General features: G+C 50.1%; 1 protein-coding gene across 2 annotated transcripts in view; it reads left to right on the top strand.

Annotated features, from left to right (window-relative positions):
- Positions 1-23,723, top strand: part of ATRN (attractin) — a 186,040-nt gene that overhangs the window by 72,128 nt on the left and 90,189 nt on the right. For both annotated transcript variants that reach the window (XM_081960346.1, XM_081960347.1), the window contains exons 11-20: positions 2,077-2,161; positions 5,562-5,782; positions 7,759-7,880; positions 9,321-9,459; positions 10,448-10,629; positions 12,409-12,625; positions 15,065-15,250; positions 16,063-16,302; positions 16,993-17,130; positions 22,521-22,614. In XM_081960346.1, coding sequence (XP_081816472.1) covers positions 2,077-2,161; positions 5,562-5,782; positions 7,759-7,880; positions 9,321-9,459; positions 10,448-10,629; positions 12,409-12,625; positions 15,065-15,250; positions 16,063-16,302; positions 16,993-17,130; positions 22,521-22,614 — 1,624 coding nt within the window. The remainder of the gene's footprint in view (positions 1-2,076; positions 2,162-5,561; positions 5,783-7,758; positions 7,881-9,320; positions 9,460-10,447; positions 10,630-12,408; positions 12,626-15,064; positions 15,251-16,062; positions 16,303-16,992; positions 17,131-22,520; positions 22,615-23,723) is intronic.

The following is a 23,723-nucleotide window of genomic DNA, read 5'->3' as shown; positions in this document are numbered from 1 at the left end:
TAAAGGAAAACCTCCCTAATATCTTGAGTGATTATTTCTCCCCCCCCCTCCCCCAATATCTCATAAGCCAGAATTAAACATTTATTCATCCCCTTCTGCGTCTCACCCTGCCAGCCTGTTAGATCCGCTGAAGACGCCTTCAGAACTGCGAAAGGTCTTTAGCCATCTTGGCTAAGACAACCACATATAACCTCCTAATATGAACTGTGCACAAATGCCAGAGACCGTTTCCTTGAAAAGAGCAGCGGGCGCATGCACAAACACACAGACACACACACACACACACACACACACACACAAAGACAAACTCCATTCATCGGGCTGTTTAGACAGTTATAAATCCCTGTGGATCCCTGAACAATAAATCTTAACTCGCTGGGCCCGAAAGGTCAGGAAGGAAATAATTCTTGGTAGTTGCATAGCCTTGAGCTTTCCTCCTTTCTCCTTTTCATTCAGAGAGAGAGAGAGAGAGAGAGAGAGAGAGAGAGAGAGAGAGAGAGAGAGAGAGAGAGAGAAATATATTTGTTGGCTTCGGAGTGAAGGATTCACATTGAATCCCTTTGTTCTGACCTTCCCCAGCAGCATGAAGTCGAGTCTCGATAAACCCCTTTTATTTAATTGACAGTGAATTCCGCTCCAGCAAAGTCTTTCCTCTCCCACAGTCTTTCAAGATAGTCCACAATTACCAACCTTTCTCAGGCTTGGAGAGCGGCCAGGCTGATATCTTTCAGATGCCACAATACTTGGCAAGAATGCAGGGATGAACTAAGTGCCTCCTGCAAACTCCACTCCCCTGTCGCTCCTCTTTTATTTCCTCTGGGAGGGGCCATTCATCATCCACCTGTGGCCTTCCTCCTAAGTCGACCCCTGTTCTTTAGCTGTTCCCTTCGTCTGGCAATTCTGCACATGCGCACACTGGGAACAGGCTCCAGCTGTTCTTCTGCCTCACTGGTGTCTGACTCCGAAGGCAGCTGATAACTGTTGGCCCCCTCTCTGCCTCCGACGCAGAGCCCTCATCAGAGCCTTCCCCAGACTCCAGGACTGGCCCAGGTTCCTCCCCAACCTCCTCACTGTCTGAATCTGCTACCAGCTCCACTGGCCACTGGCAGGCCACAACACCCTTTCCTTTAAATGCACATAATGCTCTGGAAAAAATTGCATGTACTCCTTACCCAAACACTGTTCCCTTCCCAACAAAGGTGGTTCCTATTTTTTTCTACTTGCATTTTTACGTGCTTTCGAACTGCTAGGTTGGCAGAAGCTGGAACAAGTCACGGGAGCTCATTCCGTTACGTGGCGCTAGGGATTCGAACCGCGGAACGGCCGACTTTTCTGACCCACAAGCTCAGCGTCTTAGTCCCTGAGCCACTGCGTCCCTTGTGTGAAGCGTGAAGCGTATAGATATATGTCTAAATGCTGTTGCACCAAGGATCCTACATTCCTCCTCCTCCTCCTGTTCTTCCTCCTCCTCCTGATAAGTTACTGATTACTGTACCGTTTCTACAATGGCGAAGAAGTTGGGGCATGAAACATCTACGAGAAAACAAGCAAGCTCAGAGAGCACCAAGAAGCCCTCATTTCAATCCCCAGCCACAAATATTCTACTTTGTTGTTGTTTATATTTGCTGTGTAAATACTGCCACAGTTCCGTGCCCTTTAGAAGAAACTACCCTGATTTCTGAGTTGTCACTGATGTTTCTATGGGAATAAGCGAAGTTTTACTGTGGCCAAAGTGCCCCCCCCCGAATGCTTTTGAAACAAGCTTATACAATACAATACAATACAATACAACACAACACAACACAATACAATACAATACAATACAATACAATACAATAGTAGAGTTGGAAGGGACCTTGGAGGTCTTCTAGTCCAACCCCCTGCCTAGGCAGGAAACCCTATACCGTTTCAGACAAATGGCTATCCAACATCTTCTTAAAGACTTCCAGTGTTGGGGCATTCACAACTTCTGGAGGCAAGGAGTTCCACTGATTAATTGTTCTCACTGTCAGGAAATTTCTCCTCAGTTCTAAGTTGCTTCTCTCCTTCTCTCCTATATTTTTTTTTGCCTCCTAGCTTGTGACCGTTGGGCGGTGCTTCCTCCACCTGATCTCCCCCACGACATCAACCGGTTCGGACACTCGGCTGTGCTGAGTAACAAGTAAGAGGAGGCTACTTTGCGTTGGGGTGGAAAGTGGTAGTAGGATGGAGAAAAGGGAGCCGAGGGCCGCGGCGTGATGCCCGAAGAGCCTTTTTTTAGTTCTTAGATTTGGGCATTAAGTTTGTCGAAATGTGAAATATGGAAACTACAGAAAAATAAGGCGAATGGGAAACATAGGAAAGGAGAAGAGGAAAAAGTGCAAGGTGAAAAGGAAAAAAGGAAAAAAACCCATTGATTTCAAACTGTTTTGAGTTGCAGCAAAATAAGGAAATAATATAGAAGGGTATCTTTTTATGTTTGCATAATAATATATTCTAGCCATTTCTATAACACCAAGCCTATTTAACCAGCAAAACCCCAAATCAGGTTTTTTTTCCAGCTCAAGCACAAAGCGCAGAAGTGGTTTCCCATTAGAAACAAACTTAATTCTATTCTTCGTTTAATCAAAGCAGTCAATTTAGCCCTCTCTGCTTTTGCAGCAGTCATCCATCGTGGGAATCAAAGTATCCTTCTATTTTTGTGCACAATGTTTGCTGTTGATGGGGCCCGAAAAACCAACCATTTTAGGACCCCCCCCCCAAATCTCAGTTAAACGTATCTTGTTTAGGATACTTTTCCAAGACATTATAGTGCCTCTGCAAGGCCAGTCACTAACAGAAAAACAGAGTTGGAAGGGACCTTGGAGGTCTTCTAGTCCAACCCCCTGCTCGGGCAGGAGACCCTATACCATTTCAGGAAAAAAAAAATGTTTTCTAAGCTCTTCTTAAAAACTTCCAGTGTTGGAGCATTCCCATCTTCTGGTTGCCAGCTGTTCCACTGGTTATTTGTTCTTTACTGTCAGGAATTCTCTTCTTAGTTCTAGGTTGCTTCTCTCCTTGATCAGTTTCCATTCATTGCTTCTTGGCCTGCCTCCAGGCGCTTTGGAAAATAGCTTGACGCCCTCTTCTCTGTCCCCTCAAATATTAGAAGATTGCTATCATGTCCCCTCTAGTCTTTACAGAACCTTTACAGAATACAGAATGACGGACTCGGAAGGGACGTTGGAGGTCTTCTAGTCCAACCCCCTGCTCAAGCAGGAGACCCTATGCCATTTCAGGCAGGCTGTTGCCCAATCTCTTCTTAAAAGCCTCCAGTGATGGAGCACTCATATCTTCTGGTGGCAGGCTGTTCCACTGGTTAATTGTCCTCAATGTCAGGAAATTTCTCCTTAATTCTAGATTGCATTGCTCCTTGATTAGTTTCCATCCATTGGGGAAGAAGACGTATTCAAGAACATGGAATGATGAGGTTGGGAGGGACCTTGGAGGTCTTCTAGTCCAACCCCCCCCCTTCCTCAAGCAGGAGACCCTAAACCATTTCAAACAAGGGATTGTCTAATCTCTCTTTAAAAACCTTCAGTGATAGAGCACCCACAATTTCTGGTGGGAAGCTGTTCCACTGGTTAATTGTTCTCACTGTCAGGAAATTTCTCCTCAGTTCTAAGTTGCTTCTCTCCTTGATTAGTTTCCACCCATTGCTTCTTGTCCTGCCCTCAGGTGCTTTGGAGAATAGCTTGACTCCCTCTTCTTTGGGGCAGCCCCTTAGTTATTGAAACAGTGCTATCATGTCACCCCTAAATCCTTCTCCAATGAACCTTTACAGAAGATAGAGTAACAGAGTTGGAAGGGACCTTGGAGGTCTTCTAGTCCAACCCCCCCCCCCCTTCCTCAAGCAGGAGACCCTATGCCATTTCAAACAAGGGATTGTCTAATCTCTCTTTAAAAACCTTCAGTGATTGGGCACCCACAACTTCTGGTGGCAATTTCTGTTCCACTGGTTAATTGTTCTCACTGTCAGGAAATTCCTCCTTAGTTCTGGGTTGCTTCTCTCCTTGATTAGTTATTTCCCTAATTGCGAAAACATGACTTTTACCCGTTTTGAAGCATGAGGATTTAGCTCATTGAGTCCTCCCACCCGTCCTTGCTTTGAACAACGGCTTCTCCCTCGGTTTTTCCACCTCATTCGCTGACTAATGTCCCTCCTCTCGTGGCAAGAGGGCTTAACTTCCTCCTCAAAACGCTCCCCCCCACTCTTAAATCTTCCCTGGGGCGAAAGCCATTCCTGGCTTGGCTGTTACGAGCCCCTTTTGCTGAACTCTCCTTGTATCTGCCCCGTTGTGCTTGGCTTCAGCTGGCCCCTCGCTTCGTCTGCAGTGCCGTAACTTTTAAAAACACGCGCCGAAGCTCTTTTTCAACGCGACTTTAATTCAGCAAGAAAGCTTGCGACTCCTTCCTGCTCAGCAGCTAAAACGATTCTGTCCCTTCCGCGCTCCGGTCATCATTCTGCGTTTCCAAAGTTTAAAACGAAACAAAACACCTGCCCTCCAAATAACACGTATCCGAGCTATATAACACCCTGTGTTATTTTATGAAGCGGATTGGGAGAGAGACGGGGTGGAGTTGTCAGCGTTTTTAAAAGATTTGATTGGTCCAGATTGGAGACGGGTACGTTGGCGAACGAGTGATCAGAATCAATCAGAGGATATAATCGGGTAAGGGCAGGGCACCTGGGAAAAAGTTAGCACCGCTTGTGTTAGAGCAGCAAAATAACAGAATTGGAAGGGACCTTGGAGGTCTTCCAGTCCAACCCCCTGCTTCAGCTGGAGGCCCTGTTAGGAAATTTCTCCTTAGTTCTAGGCTAGGCTAGGACAGAACAGAATATAGAGTAGAGTAGAGTACAGTAGAAGAGAAGAGAATATTAGAATGGGGTAGGATGTGGGATATGATAGAAATAGGAATAGGACATAAGGTAGAATGGAATATGGGATAGAATTGGACAGAATAGATTAGAATATAGAAAATACTATGAAATAAAATCGAGAATGGCATGGCATAGAATAGAATAGAATTCAGAATAGAATTCAGAATAGAATAGAATAGAATAGAATAGACTAAATAGAACAGGACTGAACCGAACCGAGATGGCGCAGTGGTTAGAGTGCCGTCCTGCGGGCTACTTCAGCTGACAGCTGGCTGCAGTTTGGCAGTTCGAATCTCACCAGGCTGACTCAGGTTGACTCAGCCTTCCGTCCTTCCGAGGTGGGTAAAATGAGGACCCAGATTGTTGGGGGCAAGAGGCGGACTCCGTAAACCGCTCATAGAGGGCTGTAAAAGCACTGTGAGGCGGTATGTAAGTCTAAGGGCTATTGCTGTAGAATAGAATTGGAGAAGAGAGTAGAAGAGAAGAAGAAGAAACAGGCGAAGACCTGCTTGTCCACTCTGATGAGCGTAGATCACAGACTTAAACGATATACCGTAAAATCAACCTTGATTGCTTCCCAGCATTCCTTGCCAGCGTGAGAGCCACAGGTTAACCCCTTCCATTTTCTATCTCTCCCTCTCTCCCTCTCTTTCTTTCTTAGTACCATGTACCTCTTCGGAGGCTTCAACAGCCTGCTCTTGAGCGACATCATAAAATACACACCCGAAAGCTGCGAAGCGTATGCCACTCAGCTCTCCTGCTTAAAGGCGGGTCCTGGACTCCGATGTGTCTGGAACGCCTCCGTTTCCCAGTGCCTCCCTTGGGAAATGGCCGCCACGCAGCAAGAACACAAAACGAACGAAGAATGTCCTTCTTGGCTGGGTGGGTATTGCAGTTTTGAGTCGACTGGTTTTACCGTGGACTGTATCCTAGGCCAGTATTGCCGCACCTGGGCCCCTTCAAGAACTGTGGACTTCAACTCCCAGAATTCCCCAGCCAGCCATGCATGTCAGTGTGTGAGAGAGTTCATGACTCGGAATAGACATAGCCACTAAGTGAGCCAATGAGGGCTGTTTGGAAACTGAAGCAGTATTTGCTGGAGACAACTACCGTGTTTCCCCGAAAATACAACCTGTCCCGAAACTAAACCCTTGCCACATTTTTCGCGTGGGCAAAAATATAAGCCCACCCCCGAAAATAAACCCCCCCTCCGGCCAGGCAGAGCACCGCTCACTGACCTAGCGTTATTCCGAAAGCGCCAAGTCGCAGGAGCCGGGGGGGTGGGGAGCGTTCACGTTGCTTGCCACCTTTGGGATACCGCTAGGTTGGGGAGTGGCGTTCTGCCTGGCCGAAGGGGAGAGTTGCCGGGCGGCTGCTCCCTTGTGAACTGGCTCCCGAAGAGCCGGGCACAGCCTCAGGGGCGAAGCAGCCATGAGGTAACCTTGCTCACGAGCAGCCGCCCGGAAAATCCCCTCTCCAGCCGGGAAGAGCGCCATTCACTGACCTAGGGGGTAATCCCTAAGGTGCCAAGCCATGTGGCGCTCTGCCCGCCCCCCCCAGCTCCCGCGGCTTGGCACATTCGGGATACCCCCTAGGTCAGTGCATGGAGCTCTGCCCGGCTGGAGAAGTGGGTTGCGCGAGCGCCTGTTCCGCCCGCAGCTTCACCAAGCCCTTGCCAGGCTCTCCCAACCACCGCCGCTGCCCGCTGCTGCCCGCTGCCACCCGCCACCGCCCCGCTCCGGGCATAACTTCCAAACTCCAAAACTCGGGTCCGAGTCTTCCAGCATCGGCCGCTCTAGGAGTGCTCTCTATGGTGGGCCGGCTGCCGGACAGAGAGTCTTCCGGACAGAGTCTTCCAGCAGCCGGCCCACCATAGAGAGCACTCCTAGAGTGGCCGATGCTGGAAGACTCGGCCCCGAGTTTTGGAGTTTGGAAGTTATGCTCGGAGCATGGCGGCGGTGGCCTGGGAGAGCTGCGCAAGGGCTTGGTGAAGCTGCGGGTGGAACAGGCGCTTGCGCAACCCCCTTCTCCAGCCGGGCAGAGCTCCATGCACTACCCTAGGGGGTATCCCGAATGTGCCAAGCTGCGGCAGCTGGAGGGCGGGCAGAGCGCCACATGGCTTGGCACCTTAGGGATTACCCCCTAGGTCAGTGAATGGCGCTCTTCCCGGCTGGAGAGGGGATTTGCCAGGCGGCTGCTCGTGAGCATGGTTACCTCATGGCTGCTTTGCCCGAGGCTGTGCCCGGCTCTTTGGGAGCCAGTTCACAAGGGAGCAGCCGCCCGGCAGCCCCAAAACAATAAGCCCTCCCTGATAATAAGCCCAAGAGCATATTTCGTGGGGCAAAAGAAAATAAGCCCCTGTCGTATTTTCGGGGAAACACGGTAGGAGCCTGGGCGTGGCTTAGCTCTGTAGCTCTGAGTCTGTGGTGATCTCTAAACTAGTCTGCTGCTCTGAATTGAAACTGTTCTCTGCCCAACTTTGACTATTTAGGCATGTTTTTGAGGCTGGGCGCATGCGGGGAAGGCGCATGCATGAGCAAAGCACATGCACGGAAGGCCAGGTGCATGCGCAGAAAGGGAGTGTGCGCTTGGGGCGAAGCCGTAGTAACAAAATGTGAAACCCACCACTGGTCGGAGTGATATTTCTTTTAGCAGGAAATAATTCTGATACGTCAACGAAATTGAGGCGGTTGGTTCAGTTGAAATGGCAGTGAAGGTGGCCCCTGAGCGGCACCCTGCTCCCTGGGGCGTCCCTGGGGGGCGGGTAGAGAAGTTCAACAGTTTTATGTGTTGCTCATCCGCGGGCGGGATGAATCATGGGAGGGTTTGACGGTGCTGCCTGTTCTCTCTCTGCCTAGCGGTGGACCATGAAAAATGCGACCAGATTACCGACTGCTACAGCTGCACGGCCAACACCAACTGGTGCCATTGGTGCACCGGCCAGTGCCTGTCCAAGAACAGCAATTGCTCGGAAGACCAGGTAACCCTCTGCGCATGCTCCGTTGCAGAGCCATTGGCCCTGATTTGGAGTTCTAGGTGGGTTGAAGGGAGGGAGGGAGGAGAGAAAGGAAGAGAGGGAGGAAGGAAAAGAGGGAGCAAGACAGGAAGGGAAGGAAGGAAAAGGGTGGGAGGAAGGAAGGAAAAGGGAGGGAGGAAGAAGGGGAGCAAGGAGAGGAAGGAAAGAAAAGAGGGAAGGAAGGGAGGAGAGGAAGGAAAGAAAAGAGGGAGGGGGAGGGAAGGAAAGAAAGGAAGGGAGGAGAGGAGAGGAAGAAAAGAGGGAAGGGAAGAAGGAAAGAGAAAAGGGAGAGGGAAGGAAGGAAAGAGGAAGAAAGGAAGGGATGAATGAAAGAAAAAAGAGGGAGAGGGAAGGAAGGAAAGAGGAAGAAAGGAAGGGAGGGAGAAGAGGAAGGAAAGAAGAGATAGAGGGAAAGAAAGGGAGAAAGGGAGGAAAGGAAGAGAGGAAGGAAGGAAAAAAGGGAGGAAGAAAGGGAGAAGGAGACAAAGGGAGGGAGACAGGAAGGAAGGAAAGAGGAAGGGGGGAGGAAAGGAAGGAGGAGAGGAAGAGAAAGAAAGGTAGGGAGGAGAGGAAGGAAAGAAAAGGGAAGGAAGGGAGGAGAGGAAGGAAAGAAATAAAAGAGGGAGGGGGAAGGAAGGAAAGAGAAAGGAAGGGAGGAGAGGAAGGAGAGAAAAGAGGGAGGGAGACAGGAAGGAAATAAAAGAGGGAAGAAAGAAAGGAAAGAGGAAGGAAGGCAGGGAGAAGGAAAGAAAGGAAGGAAAGAAAAGAGGGAGAGAGGCCTTTAGAGCCTCGTAAAAGCCTGCCAAGAGGGGAGCCCATCTGATCTCCCCAGGGATGACATTCCACAGGGAGGGAGCCACCACGGAGAAGGCCCTTCTTCTTGGTCCCTGCCAGAGGGACCTCCATAAGAGAAAGGGACCCACAACATCCCCTGCCTTCCCCACTCCATGAGTCCGGGAGCTGCGGCTGGGAAAAGACCGCCCTTCAGTTAACCCGACGCCCCCCAGCCCCTCCCTCCAAGCCATGTTGGGCTTTGAAAGCGACCCTACCAGCCCCTTGAATCGGACCCGGAAGCCGATGGGCAGCCAGGGCAGCAGCTCCCGCAGGAGAGACAACACCTGCGCACACCTGGGTCTGGACAAAAGCATGCGGGCTGCCTGTTTTGAACCAGGTGGCGCTTCGGCATCCTCTTCAAGGGCCGCCCCAGGCGGAGCACGACGCGGCAGTCAAGTTGCCATGCAGCGTCTCACCCGGTTGCTGCAGGGAGAAAATGGGCTGGACTTGGTGGGTGTCCCCCTTCTTCTTCCCCGGGGCTCCTTTTGGTCCCTAGAGGTTCTTCACTGACCAAAGAGTCTGGGCCGAATTCAAAAACTTTATTTATTTTTTCTTCTTTTTGGCTTCTAGAGCCCCATCACCTCCTTCGAAAGCTGCCCCAAGGATAACCCTGCCTTTTACTGCAACAAGAAAACCAGCTGCAAGAGCTGCAGCCTGGACCAGAACTGCCAGTGGGAAGCCAGGAATCAAGAATGCATCGCTTTGCCTGGTAGGTTTGCATTTAACGTCCCGTCCCACCCCACCCCGGGGTAGTTTTCCCCTGTTGTAACTTTCAGCATGTCAGAGTTCCAAATAGCATCCAAAAATTAAATCAGAGTCCGAGGCAAAGGATTCCTCAAAGTTCCAATTGATGAAGAGAGCCATGTTGGCACATCTGGGAAAACCCGGATCTGAAAGCTTCCCGGTTTTCCCCACCCAGTTGAAAGTTCAAGATCTTGACCCCCCCCCACACACACCCACAAGTCCAATCTCCCACTGCCCTGCTGGCAGCTTCCGCCCATCCAGTTCCGGGCAGGTGCAGAGGGGCAAAGATAAAGGATGACCTTGGTTTTCTAGAAAGAATTTAGTTATGGCTACCTGTCATCTAACTCCTTACAGTCCCATTTTCCCACAATAGAAAAATGCATCGCAGAATAATGGAAAGTATGGCAGGCCAACGATCCAAAATAAAAGATGGCTGCAGGCCTGACAGTGCAGTCACTAAATGAACTGTTGCAAGTCGAGTTCTACCTGTCAATATAATAACAAAAAGATGGACAAATTTTAAGACATGTGGACTTCAACTCCCAGAATCACCTAGCCAGTTGAAGTCCATGCATCTCATCATCATCTTTTAACCACCCCGCAATCCCTTGCAGGGTGGGATGTGGGCAACTGAATGGAGCTAGCAGAGTGTTTACTGGCCAGATGCCCTTTCTGTCGCCAGTACGGAGTTTTGTTTAGCAGATATATTCTTAGTGTGCCCAGAGAAAGAAATACCTGCCTCTACCTAGGAACGAACTCGCAGCCTTCTGATTTTCAGCCGAGAGCTCCACTCTTGAAGTCCCCACATTTGAGGTTGAGAAATGCTGGTCTAGCCGTCAAACATGGCATTTACGGCTTGCTAATTGTCCCTTTCCTATCCACTCACCCCAGGAAAGAAAGAAAAGAATTTGTTGGTGATTATTTTATATATTTTACCTACGATTATTTGGCAGAAAACATCTGTGGGGCAACGTGGCACCTGGTGGGCAATTCTTGCCTGAGAATCACCAACACTAAAGATAGCTATGACAATGCCAAGTTGGCTTGCAGGAGCCATAACGCGGCTCTGGCCTCCCTCACTACGCAGAAAAAGGTGGAATTCCTCCTGAAGGAGCTGCAGAAGACCCAGGCCTCGGTGAGCGACCTCTGTCCCCTTTCCCCTTTCGGCTGGGGGTTTGGGGATACCCATTGTGTGGGTGGGACCCGATGGAAATACAACGTATCTCTGAATTAGCACTTGGGACCCAAGTAACTTTGTAGGTGCTCTTTTTGAGCTTGGTTGGTTTCTTGCAGACGTTTCATGATCCATCATCAGTGCTAGAAGGGAGTGGGGCTTGTGGAGAGGAAGGGAGGAGGAGGAGGAGAGGAGAGGAGGAGGGGGAAGGAGGGAAAGGAGGAGGAGGACTGTGGGGCCCTTGGTGCTCTCTGAGCTTGGTTGGTTTCTTGCAGGCGTTTCATGACCCAACTAGGGAACATCATCAGTGCTGGAAGGCAGTGGGGTTGGAGGAGGAGGAGGAAGGGAAGAGGAGGAGGAAGAGGAGGATGGAAGGGAAGAAGGAAGGAAGGGAAGGAGGAGGACTGTGGGGTCCTTGGTGTCTCTGGGCTTGATGACTTTCATGACCCAACTAAGTAACACCAATAGTGCTAGGAGGAAGTAGGGTTTGCAGGAAGGAAGAGGAGGAGGAGGAGGACTGTGGGGTCCTTGGTGCTCTCTGAGCTTAGGTGGTTTTCTTGCAGACGTTTCTTGACCCAACTAGGGAACATCATCAGTGCTAGAAGGGAATGGGGCTTGTGGAGAGGAAGGGGAGGAGGAGGAGGAGGAGAGGAGAGAAGGAGGGGGAAGGAGGGGAAGGAGGACTGTGGGGTCCTTGGTGCTCTCTGAGCTTGGGAGTTTTCTTGCATACAAACTAGGGAACATCATCAGTGAAAGAAAGGAGATGGCACTGATGATGTTACCTACTTGGATCCTACCCTCCTCCTCCATCACCTCCACCTCTCTGCAAACTCCACTCCTTTAAAAACAATGTTGACGTTACCTAGTTTGGTAATGAAATGCCTGCAAGAAAACCACCAAGCTCAGAGAACCCCAAGGACCCCACAGGTCAACCCAGAGCTCTTCAGCTCTGACTGGATGGTGGGGAGTGTGGGGGGATTCATATTCCTTGCAGACTGCTGGGCATTTGCATTCTTTTCAGAGAGTCATTGAGGTCCTTGGGACTGCTGAGAGGACGGTGTTGTATGCGGGAGATTGGTGGAGAAAGAAAACAATCACTTCACATACGCAGGGCACAACATAGGAGTACAAAGCCACGAGGACCAGAGTCAACAGTCCATCTGCTTTTAAAAGATAAAGGCTACTTGTTTCAAGACAGCAAAGGCCACATTTTGGACAGAGAGCACCTCTCTGATTTGAAAGAGGGGTCAAAAATTGAAATCTATGTCAAAATTCGGCAGTCCTCTCTCAATAGATGGGGAAGGACACGACAGCATCTGTCTCCAGTTTACAACCCAGTCCTTTCAGCAGTTCCAAGAAGGCTCCACACCCATTTGCACCTCTCGGGTGACCCTGAGGACACAGATTAACCTCCAAGTCGCCTCAACGACTCTCTAAAAAGATGCAAATGACCAGCAAGGAATATAAATCCTTCCATCCCCCACCATCCAGTCAGAGCTGAAGAAGCTTCTTGGATGAGAAGCAAAACGTCTTCAAAGAAAAAACAGAAACTCCAGGTGCCTCTTGAAAAAGGGAGCATGAGGTGACCACGCTCGCCGCCTCCTGCACCTCAAAAATAACAAGACCTCCCCGAAAACAAGGCCAAGCGCTTATTTGGGGGGTCTGTCTTATTTTGGGGGGGAAACATGGTAGTTGATCTCTCTCTGTCTCTCTTTCTCTCCCTCCCTCCCTTTCCCCCAGCCCAAAGCTTTGACACCCTGGGTCGGACTGCGGAAGATCAACGTCTCGTACTGGTGCTGGGAAGACATGTCTCCCTTTACCAACACCCTCCTCCGGTGGCTTCCGGGGGAGCCCAGCGACATCGGCTTCTGCAGCTATTTAGCAGAGCCCAGCAGCCAAGGCCTGAAGGCCGCCACCTGCATCAACCTGGTCAACGGCAGCGTTTGCGAACGGCCAGGTAAAGCATTGTTCAACTTCACTCAGGTTGCTTTGTGGAGGGTGTAGAACTACACACCCAGAGGCAAGGAGGAAAAACAAATGAAGAGCAGCTGGCAGGAATAGCCAACACTCCAGAAGATAGGCTTAAGATACAGAAGGATCTTGACAAACGTGAACATTGGGCACTATCTAATAAAATGAAATTCAATGGTGAAAAGAGTAAGGTTCTACATTTAGGCAACAAAAACAAAATGCACAGGTACAGTATAGGTGGTACCGTGCTCAGTAGTAGTAACTGTGAAAGGGATCTTGGAGTCCTGGTGGACAACGGTTTAAATAGGAGCCAGCAGTGTGCAGCAGCTGCCAAAAAAGCCAACACAGTTCTAGGCTGCATCAACAGAGGGATAGAATCAAGATCCCGTGAAGGGTTAATACCACTTTATAAGACCTTGGGAAGGCCACACTTGGAATACAGCATTCAGTTTTGGTTGCCACAATGTAGAAAAGATGCAGAGACTCTGGAAAGAGTGCAGAGAAGAGCAAGAAAGAGGATTAGGGGACTGGAGGCTAAAACATAGGAAGAACGGTTGCAGGAACTGGGTATGTCTAGTTTAATGAAAAGAAGGACTAGGGGAGACATGATAGCATTATTCCAATATCTCAGGGGTTGCCACAAAGAAGAGGAGTCAAGCTATTCTCCAAAGCACCTGAGGGTAGGACAAGAAGCAATGGGTGGAAACTAATCAAGGAGAGACGCCACCTGGAACTAAGGAGAAATTTCCTGATAGGGAGAACAATGAATCAGTGGAACTACTTGCCTCCAGAAGTTGTGGATGCTCCCTCCCTGGAGGGTTTCAAGAAGAGACAAGACAACCATTTGTCTGAAACGGTATAGGGTTTGGGGGTTGGACTAGAAGACCTTCAAGGTCCCCTCCAGCTCTGTTATTCTATTCTAATTGGGTACAGCCAGTTTAGAGAAAAGAAGGCCTAGGCGAGACATGATAGCAGGCTTTCAGTATTTGAGGGGCTGCCCCAAAGAAGAGGGAGTCAAGCTATTCTCCAAAGTACCTGAGGGCAGGACAAGAAGCAACGGGTGGTTTTACATTTTCCCATTAGTTCATTTAAACATAAATAACATTTCTTTGCATCCTGTGTTTGTTATCCCTTACTAAGTGTTATCATTCAATATTTTAAAAATCATTCATTATTCCACCATAGCATCAATATTCCAAATGTATGGGATTACTAATAACACCAGTTATTAACAATATTCAATCCATCACGGGAGCGTATCTCAAAGTGCCCACCATTTCTAATCCTTAGTATTTTAAATTCACAATATATTTTAACACACGGTTAGTATTAATAATACAGTTAGATTGCCTAATCTTAAATTACCATCTACTAATCTGAATTTAGTGGGAAAATGTAAAAGGAATATGAAATGAGATTAGTATTGTTGAAGTTGGAAGATTAGAACTCCACATGCTATTTGTATTTTTATTGTTAACATTTTTAAAAAGATGACCCAGTCAATTCACTGTCCACAAAATATGTATCTTTGTATTGGAAAAAAATAAAAAAAAATATTAAAAAGAAAGACAGAAGAAGAATAACAGATGGAAACTAATGAAGGAGAGAAGCAACCTGGAATTAAGGATAAATTTTCTGATAGGGAGGATGATTAATCAGTGGAACTCCTTGCCACCAGAAGTTGTGAATGCTTCAACACTGGGAGTTTTGAAGAAGAGATAAGACCGCCATTGGTCTGGGATGGTAGAGGGTTTCCTGCCTGAGCAGAAGATCTCCAAGGTCCCTTCCAAGCCTATTATTCTCATTTCTATGTTCTTCGTCTTCATTACTTCGGCATTAATTGGCTAATATTGGATTCAGAGCTACTGTATTTTTCGGAGTATGACACTCACCCCAGAAAAGAGGGAGCAAATCTGGTTGCGTCTTATACACTGAATGCAGCATTTTTGGCCTCCTGAAACCCCGTCCCCTTTGCAAAAATGGACGTGCAGAGGGTTTGGGAGGCCTCCACAGTGCTCCCGGGGGCTGGGGAGGGCAAAAAGGAGGGAAAAACGGGCCATTTTTTGCTCATTTTTGCCCCCAGCCCCCAGGAGCACTTTGGAGGCCTCTCAAACTCTCTCCCTGCCCTGTTTTCCACAAAAAACGAGACGCGCAGAGGGTTTGGGAGGCCTGCAGAGCGCAAAAACTTTTTTTTTTAAAAAAATGTACCTCTTCAAAACCTTGGTGCGTCTTATACTCCCAAAAATACGGTATCTTTGTTTCCCTGAAATGCCTATTTCGAGTAAGAAAGGGGAGACTCGATAGACCGAGAAAAAGGTTTCTAGGTTTGCGCCGGACCGCTGCAGATGTTTGGAAGAAGGCGCTTGCATTCGCCCCTTGCCCTCATCCTCGTGTCTTTTCCTCCCCCCCTCGCCCCCCCCCGCAGCCAACCACAGTGCTAAGCAGTGCCGGACCCCCTGCGGCCTGAGGACGGCGTGCAGCGAGTGCACCAGCAGCAACTCGGAGTGCATGTGGTGCAGCAACAAGAAGCAGTGCGTGGACTCCAACGCGTACGTGGCCTCCTTCCCTTACGGCCAGTGCATGGAATGGCACACCGTCAGCAGCTGCCCACGTGAGCCCTCTCTCTTCCTTGCTGGGGTCAAGAGGGGCGGGTGGAGGGCATCCAGGGAATGGCACAGGGTGCGTCGGTGCTCCCTGAGCTGGGTGGTTTTCTTGCAGACGTTTCTTGACCCAACTAGGGAACATCATCAGTGTTAGAAGGGAGTGGGGTTTGCAGAGAAGAAGTAGAAGAAGAGGGGGTGGGGAGGAGACTAGGACTGTGGGAGTTTTTGGTGCTCTCTGAGCTTGGTGGTTTTCTTGCAAACATTTCATCACCAAGGTAGGTAACATCATCAGTGCTAGAAGGGAGACTGGTTGGCAGAGAGGAGGAGGAGGAAGGAGAGGAGGAGGAGAAGAAGGGAGAGAAGGAGGAGAATGCGGGGAAGGAGGAGGAAGACTAGGACTGTGGGGTCCTTGGTGTTCTCTGAGCTTGGTGGTTTTCTCGCAGACGTTTCATGACCCGACTAGGTAACATCATCAGTGCTACAAGAGTACGGGGTTTGCAGGGAGAAGGAGGAGGAGGAGGAGAACAAGGGAGAGGAGGAGGACTGTGGGGTCCTTGGGGCTCTCTGAGCTTGGGGTTTTTCTTGCAGAAGTTTTGACAAACAAAGTCAACGGGGAGATTCACTTAACAACCGGGTTACTAACTTGTCAACTGCGGTGATTCACTTAACAACCGTGGCAAGAAAGGTCACAACATGGGGCAGAATTCACTTAACCAATGCCTGGTGTCACAACGGAAACCTTGGGCTCGATTTCCGTCGTTCAGCCGAGGACTAAAGCTTTTCCATGGCTGAGCACTTTTCCTTTGCTTTCTCCCCGCAGCTGAAAACTGTTCCGGCTACTTCACCTGCAGCCACTGCCTGGAGCAGCCGGGGTGCGGCTGGTGCACGGATCCCAGTAACACCGGGAAGGGCCGATGCATGGAAGGCTCTTCCAGGGCTCCAATGAAGATGCCACCGGTCTCCCTGCCCTCCACGGGGAAACCCTACCCGGACCCCATCCTGGATGCCAGCCTGTGCCTGACGGAGAACAGATACAACTGGTCCTTCATCCAGTGTCCAGGTATCGAAAGGGGCTCTTTCAAAGAGGCCGAGCAGGGATCCAGGCCCAATTGGGAGCCCAAAAGAGTTTCCAACCGCAGGGCAAGGCAACCCTTGGCACAGAGTCTCTTATAGTCACAAACAGAACTTTCCACTCTTGAAACGACCGAAGGAACAAATTGTTTCCTGCAAAAGCCCCCTCCCCATTTGCCCCTCTTTGGTTTCCTATGGGAGGGTCCAATCAGCTCCAAGGTGGGGCTTTACTCCCAAGTTGACCCTGCTTTCTTAGTTGTTCTTGTCTTCTGGCAGCTCTGCGCATGCGCACACTGGGAACAGGCTCCAGCTGTTCTTCTGCCTCGCTGCTGTCTAGCTCCCTCTCTGCCTCCGGCACAGAGCCCTCGTCTGAGCTATCCCCAGCCCCCCAGGACTGGCCCTTGTTCCTCCCCAACCTCCTCCTTGTCCGACTCTGCTGCCAGCTCCGTTGGCCGCCGTCGGGCCACAACACAAGGTTGGACATCCCTGCTTTCCTTTCATCCTACCTGGAGTCTAGAAAGCAGAGCCAGCCTCATCAGAACCCAGGGCCAACCCATCTCCTTGTCAGCCCCGTCCTTGCTGGTCAAGAAAACTGAGCACTGGGGCAGCCTCCAGAAGCCGACGCTTGGATCTCCAGGAGAAATACCAACCCAAACTTTTTTCTTCCTTTTGCCCCCAGCCTGCCAGTGTAACGGGCACAGCAAATGCATCAACGAGAGCATCTGTGAGCGATGCGAGAACCTGACCACCGGCAAACACTGCGAGATGTGCATCTCCGGTTACTATGGAGACCCCACGAACGGAGGGATGTGCCAGCGTAAGTCCCATCCTTCCTCTCCTCTTTTGATTGCAGACCAGCGCCGAGCAATTGTGCCTTTCCCACCCAGCCGCCGTGATGCTCTTTGCAGGCGGCGGTAATCAAGGGCGCCTGTGTACCCTACTCAATAATTTAAGACTCCGGGCCAAGAAATTCTTGGTGAAATTAGGTGGGATTGAGGAAATGTGTCTAATCTTAACGCCCACGGCATTGCTTATTTATGTGCCCTTGATTTTCGCTCCGCCGGTGAAGAGGCTGGGAGGGAGGGCACAGTGCCGCCAGGGACCGAACGCTGCCTGCTTGTCAACCCGTATATATTTTTGGTGCCCAACCATTGTTTGCCTGTCTCCGAGAGTCCTTTGCGCGCTCTGCGAAAGATGGGCCAGCTATTGTCTGCCTGTGCATAATTTAATTAAGGAAGAATGCATGCTTTCCTTCCCTGATTAAATTGATAGCGGCGTCTGGGGAAGAAGAGAGGTTTGCAACGACGTACCTTGTTAAGATTCGCAGCCCTGCAGGCCCACCGGAACGGCGTTTTGCTTCTCAGGCAGAAAAGCTTTTTAAAGTAGGTTACTCACAGTCATTAAGTGGAGAGGGGGGGCGGAAAAGAAAAACACAAGCAAAATTGTTGCTGTGGTGGTTTATAACCTCAAAAGACAAGCTGCAGTGACCCCGTTTTGGAAAAAAGCAACTCTTTTTCCAGTTGCTAAAAAAAAACAACCCAGCAAACTGCCAGTTCCTAAAACCAGCCTTGGTCCTTTTGCTCTTGAGAAGGTTAGTTTTAATCCCGATGGCTCAGCGGTTAAAAGGCGCTGCTGAGCTTGTCAGCCGGAGAGCCGACAGCCCAGGGTTCGAGACCTGAGCTTCACGAGATGGGGGAGCTCCTGTTCCTGGCCTCCGCTCCTGCCCACCTAGCCGTTCGAAAGCACGCAACTGCAAGTAGATAAATAGGTGGACTTTGGTGGGAAGGTCGCAGCGTTCTGTGTGCTTCGGCATACGCTCCCGCTGGTGACGTGACCATGACGGGAATTGTCTTCGGATATCACTGGCTCCCACAGCCGACAAACAGAGTTGAGCACCATGGCTTAAACTCGGACACAACTAACAGGAAAACCTTCCCCACAATCCTGTCTGAGCTGAAGAAGCTTTCTTGGAGGAGAAGCGAAAGGTCTTCAAAAGAAAAGTAAAAACACCAAGGACGTCCAGTTGCCTCCTGAAAAAAGCACCTAGATGGCAGAGAATCTCTACAGAATCTCTTACCTTTAGAGGTGAATTAGTTTGGGGCGAAAGTGAGATAACGTGAGACCATCCGTCAGAAGATGGAAGCTCAGCCCAAAGTGGACTTTGCAACATCGTCATGACCCTCAGCCTCCCAGCAAATCTACCAAGGAATAGCTGGGAAAAAGAGAACGGTGGGTTCTGAAATAGCCACGTCAAAGCCCAGATCTCAACCTAAATCTAATCCTAGTTGGATGCCCTGTGGTCCTTACCTGTAGTAGAGACTGCTTGTAGCTCAGGATTGAATGTGGGGTCCTTGGTGCTCTCCGGGTTGGGATGCGGTGGCTCAGTGGCTAAGATGCTGACCTTGTCGATCAGAAAGGTCGGCGGTTCAAATCCCGAGAGCCGAGTAACGAAGTGAGCTCCCATGACTCGTCCCGGCTTCTGCCAACCTGGCAGTTCGAAAGCACTTAAAAATGCAAGTAGAAAAATAGGAACCACCTTTGGTGGGAAGGGAACGGCGTTCCATGCGCTTTCGGCATTGAGTCATACAAGCTACGTGACCACGGAGACTTTGGATAGCACTGGCTCTTCGGCTTTGAAACGGAGATGAGCAGCGCCCCCTAGAGTCAGGAAAGACTACCACAGATGTGCGAGGGGAACCTTTACCGTTACCTTTTGGTGATCTCTGAGCTTGGTGGTTTTCTAGCAGACATTTCATGATGTAACTAGATAACGCATACCTAGTTCGACAATGAAACATCTGCAAGAAAACCACCAAGCTCAGAGAGCACCAGGGTGGTCCCCGCATGCAGGTGGTCCTCGACTTACAACAGTTCATTTGGTGAACATTCAAAGTTACAACGGCACAGAAAAAATCGACTTAGGATCGTTTTTCACACTTCAACCATTTTACATCCCCGTGGTCACGCGATCAAAATTTCAAACACTTGGCAGCTGGTTCTTATTTATGACCATCGCAGCGTCCCGGGCTGAAGCGATCCCCTTTTGCGACCTTCTGACGAGCAAAGTCAATGGGGAAGCCCGATTCGCTTAACAACCGTGTTCCTAACTGAACAAATGCAACGATTCACTCAACAACCACGGCAAGGACAATCCCCAAATGGAGCCAAACGCACGTCACAGACGTCTCAATTAATGACAGAGGTTTTGGGGATCGCATGTGGTCGTGAATCTAGGAGCCCCCGTGCTTCAATTTCCCCCCAGAGGGAAAATCCACCTCTGCTCATTTTTCATCGAAGAAATGATGGCGAATCCCCGTCAAACGGTTTAATATCGATATCGTGCCTGGTGCTTTGACGGTCCCTGCGAGATGATTTCTTCCAACCTCTGTAAAATTAGAAGATGCTCAGCGGGAATGGGTGGGGTGGGGGGTTTAGGTTCCTTCCCAAACGATTAAATAAACAAGTAAACAGACGAACCAACAAATAAATGCCCACCCAGGAACGGAACCAGCGGTACGGAGATGAGCTGGGTTCTCGCTTTCGGCGTCTTTAAAAACCATCGCTGGGATTAACCTCGGGCTGCAGCAGTTGCCCCCGTTGGTATAATGGGCCCGTGGGCCGTTTCGCAATTTAGCCTCCCGTGTTTTCTGATGTTTTTTCCCCTCTTTTTGGCAGGTGTTGGTGACGCACTTAAAAGCTTCTCTCTGCAGCCTTGAGGGCTGACAACTTTTCCAAATCAAAGTCATGACTTCTGAGAAGCAGGGAATGTTATTCTGTCTCTCTCTTGCGCTCTCTCTCTCTCTTTTTTTTCCCTCCTCCTGCTCTGCATGCGTCGTGCAGCAATTTGCGTTGAACCTGTTGGCGGACGCCGCGAGGTGCCTCCTTCCCACCACACGCTCCGAATCGTCTCATGCTAGTCAGTCTGTTCTGCAAAGCACCTGGAGGAAGGCAGGAGAAGAAGAAGCAACGGGGGGGAAACCCATCCAGGAGGGAAGCAACCTGGAATGAAGGAGAAACGTCCTGACAGGGAGGACAATTAACCAGGGGAACCGCTTGCCACCAGAAACTGTAGCTGCTCCATGAAGTGTTTGGAAATGGTATAGGGCTCTGATGGGGAATCTTTTCGACACCAAGTGCCCAAACCGTAACATGTCTGCATGTGTGCGTGTCAGAGCCCCGGAAACCCAAAGACCAGCTGGACGGCCCATGCGTCTTCTTTTGGGGCCATTTTCAGGTCGGTTTGGGGCTGTTTTTTGGGCTGTTTTTGAGCTGTTTTGGGGGCTGTTTTCAGGTCGTTTTTTGGACTGTTTTCCGGCTGTTTTTGGGCTATTTTCAGGCTGTTTTTTGGGCTGTTTTCCGGCTGTTTTTTGGGCTATTTTCAGGCTGTTTTTTGGACTGTTTTCCGGCTGTTTTTTGGGTTATTTTCAGGCTGTTTTGGGGCTGTTTTCCGGCTGTTTTTTGGGCTATTTTCAGGCTGTTTTTTGGGCTGTTTTCCGGCTGTTTTTTGGGCTATTTTCAGGCTGTTTTTTGGGCTGTTTTCCGGCTGTTTTTTGGGCTGTTTTCCGGCTGTTTTTTGGACTGTTTTCTGGCTGTTTTCTGGGCTATTTTCAGGCTGTTTTTTGGACTGTTTTCCGGCTGTTTTTTGGGCTATTTTCAGGCTGTTTTTTGGGCTGTTTTCCGGCTGTTTTGGGGCCATTTTTGGGCTGTTTTCAGGTCATTTTGGGGGCTGTTTTCAGGCCATTTTGGGGGGCGTTTGGGGGCTGGTTTTTTGGCTGTTTTCAGGTTGTTTTTTTGGGCTATTTTCAGGCTGGTTTTTGGGCTGTTTTCCGGCTGTTTTTTGGGCTGTTTTGGGGCTGTTTTGGGGCTGTTTTCAGGCTTTGGGGCTATTTTTGGGCTGTTTTCAGGTTGTTTTTTTGAACTGTTCTCAGGCTGTTTTGGGGGTCATTTTGGGGCTGTTCTCAGGCTGTTTTGGGGGGTGTTTTGTCCTGGTTTTTGAGCTGTTTTCAGGTCGTGTTTTTTTTGCTGTTCTTAGGCTGTTTTTTGGGTCGTTTTGGGGCTGTTTTCAGGCTGTTTTGGGGGTCGTTTGGGGGCTGTTTTGGGGGCTGTTTTCAGGTCATTTTTTGAACTGTTTTCAGGCTGTTTTTCAGGCCACAAACCAGAAGAGCAGTTGGCGATGGTGCGTGTGTCCACAGAGAGGGCTCTGCGTGCCTCCTCTGTCATGCACGCCATAGGTTCACCATATAGAGTTTCCTGCCTGAGCTGGGGGTTGGACTGGAAGACCTCCAAGGTCCCTTCCAACTCTGATATTCTAATACAGGGGTGTCCAAACTTGGGAACTTTAAGACTTGTGGACTTCAACTCTCAGAATTCCCCAGCCAGCATGGCTGGCTGGGGAATTCTGGCAGTTGAAGTCCACAAGTCTTAAAGTTCCCAAGTTTGGACACCCCTGTTCTAATATCTCGGTTGCCTTTTCCCGTACAGATTTGGGTTGCTAAACGTGCCTAGTGCGTAGATGCAACACCAGTGATGGGTTGCGGCCGGTACGGGAGTAGCCGGGAGCAGCTGACAGCGCACCAGTACGGTGGCTCGTTTGGCCCACCTGCCCGCGTTCTATACCGGTTTTGAAAGCAACCGGCCAATTGCGCACGCGCACACAACATGCAGCGCCTGCGCGAGCTCTGACAAGCAGCTGGGTGTCGCAGGGGCGGTAGAGTGCACGTGTGTGCACGAAAGGATACGCGGCCCCGCGAGCAGCGTCCCGGTAGCTACGGGGAGAAGAACCCACCACTGCACAGCGCTGCCTTTCTGCTTAAGAGGAAGAACGCCCTGTGTTTTCTGCGGGTAGCCTTTGATTTGCAACGGTTCCTTTAGTGACCGAAGTTACCACGGACACTCAAAAAAAGGGGACTTAGGACCCTTTTTCACACTTACAGCCGTGGCACCCTCACCCGTGGTCACCTTCAGACGCCAGGCAACTGACTCGTGTTTATGACAGTCGCAGTGTCCCAAACATCACAGGATCCCCCTGGGGCCAAACTCACTTAGCAACACAAATGCCGGGCTCCGTTGTGGTTGTAAATCAAGGACTACATTGCCGGAGAAAATCTGGAAACCTCTCCTCCGCCTGACTGATTTGCGTGAAACGTCTTCTCTACGAAAGGTTGGTATTTATTTTGTGGGAAATTTGTTTTGTGCTTTCTCTTACAGCCTGCAAGTGCAACGGCCACGCCTCCATCTGCAACACCAACACGGGGAAGTGTTTCTGCACAACCAAAGGGATCAAAGGAGAAGAGTGCCAGCTGTGAGTGGCGGCTGGGAAACCCTCGGGCAGCCCGTAACGCCGTGCAGTTCGGTCCTTGGGGAGCAAAGCACCAATCAAGGAGAATATCTGGAGCTACGGGGTTGAAATGAGGGGTCCCGGGTGCTCTCGGAGCTGGGTTGGTTTTTTTTTTTGCAGACGTTCCATGACCCCACTGGGCTACATCATCAGTTCTAGAAGGGAGCAGGCTACGGATGTCAAACTTGTGGCATCATGTGATGTTTCCCGATGTTTTTTCCCTTTGTGGAGCTGGGATGGCCGTGGCCTGCACATCTGGCCCATGGGCCACCAGTTTGACACCCATGGAGTAGGCTGTGGGAGGAGGAGGAGGAGGAGGGCTTAGGTGCTCTCTGGGCTTGGTTGGTTTTTGGCAGACGTTTCATGACCCAATTAGCTTACGTCATCAGTGCTGTAGTAACTGTACAGTAATCAATAACACTGGTGAGACTGATGATGTTACTTAGTTGGATCACAAAATGTCTGCAAGGAAACAGCAAAGCTCAGAGAGCATCAAGGAGTTGCACAGTCCTCCTCCTCCTCCTCCACCACCACCACCACCACCACCACCACCATTGTTCTCACCCCTTCACCTCTTTTTCCAGTCTGCAAACCCCACTCCCTTCTAACATTGAGGATATTATGTAGTTGGGTTGTGAAACGTCTGCAAGAAAACCACCAAGCTCAGAGAGCACCAAGGGCCCCACAGTCTTCCTCCTCCCTCCTCCTCCCTCCCTCCTCCTCCTCCTCCTCCTCCTCCTCCTCCTCCTCCTCCTCCTCCTCCTCCTCCTCCTCCTCCTCCTCCTCCTCCTCCTCCTCTCTATAAACCCCCCTCTCTTCTAGTACTGATGATGTTACCTATTTGGGCCATGAAATGTCTGCAAGAAGAAAACCATGCTCAGAGAGCACCAAGGACCTTATAGTCCTCCCCCTCCTCCTCCTCTGCCCTCCCCCCTTCTTTCTTTTCCACTCTGCAAGCCCCACTCCCTTCTAGCACTGATGATGTTACCTAGTTGGGCCATGAAATGTCTGCAAGAAAACAACCATGCTCAGAGGGCACCAACTCTGCAAACCCCACTCCCTTCTAGCCCTGA

The sequence above is a fragment of the Natrix helvetica genome, assembly GCF_964273705.1.
Source record: "Natrix helvetica genome assembly, chromosome: 7".
NCBI lineage: Eukaryota > Metazoa > Chordata > Lepidosauria > Squamata > Natricidae > Natrix > Natrix helvetica.
This window is presented reverse-complemented; position numbering and strand designations above follow the sequence as displayed.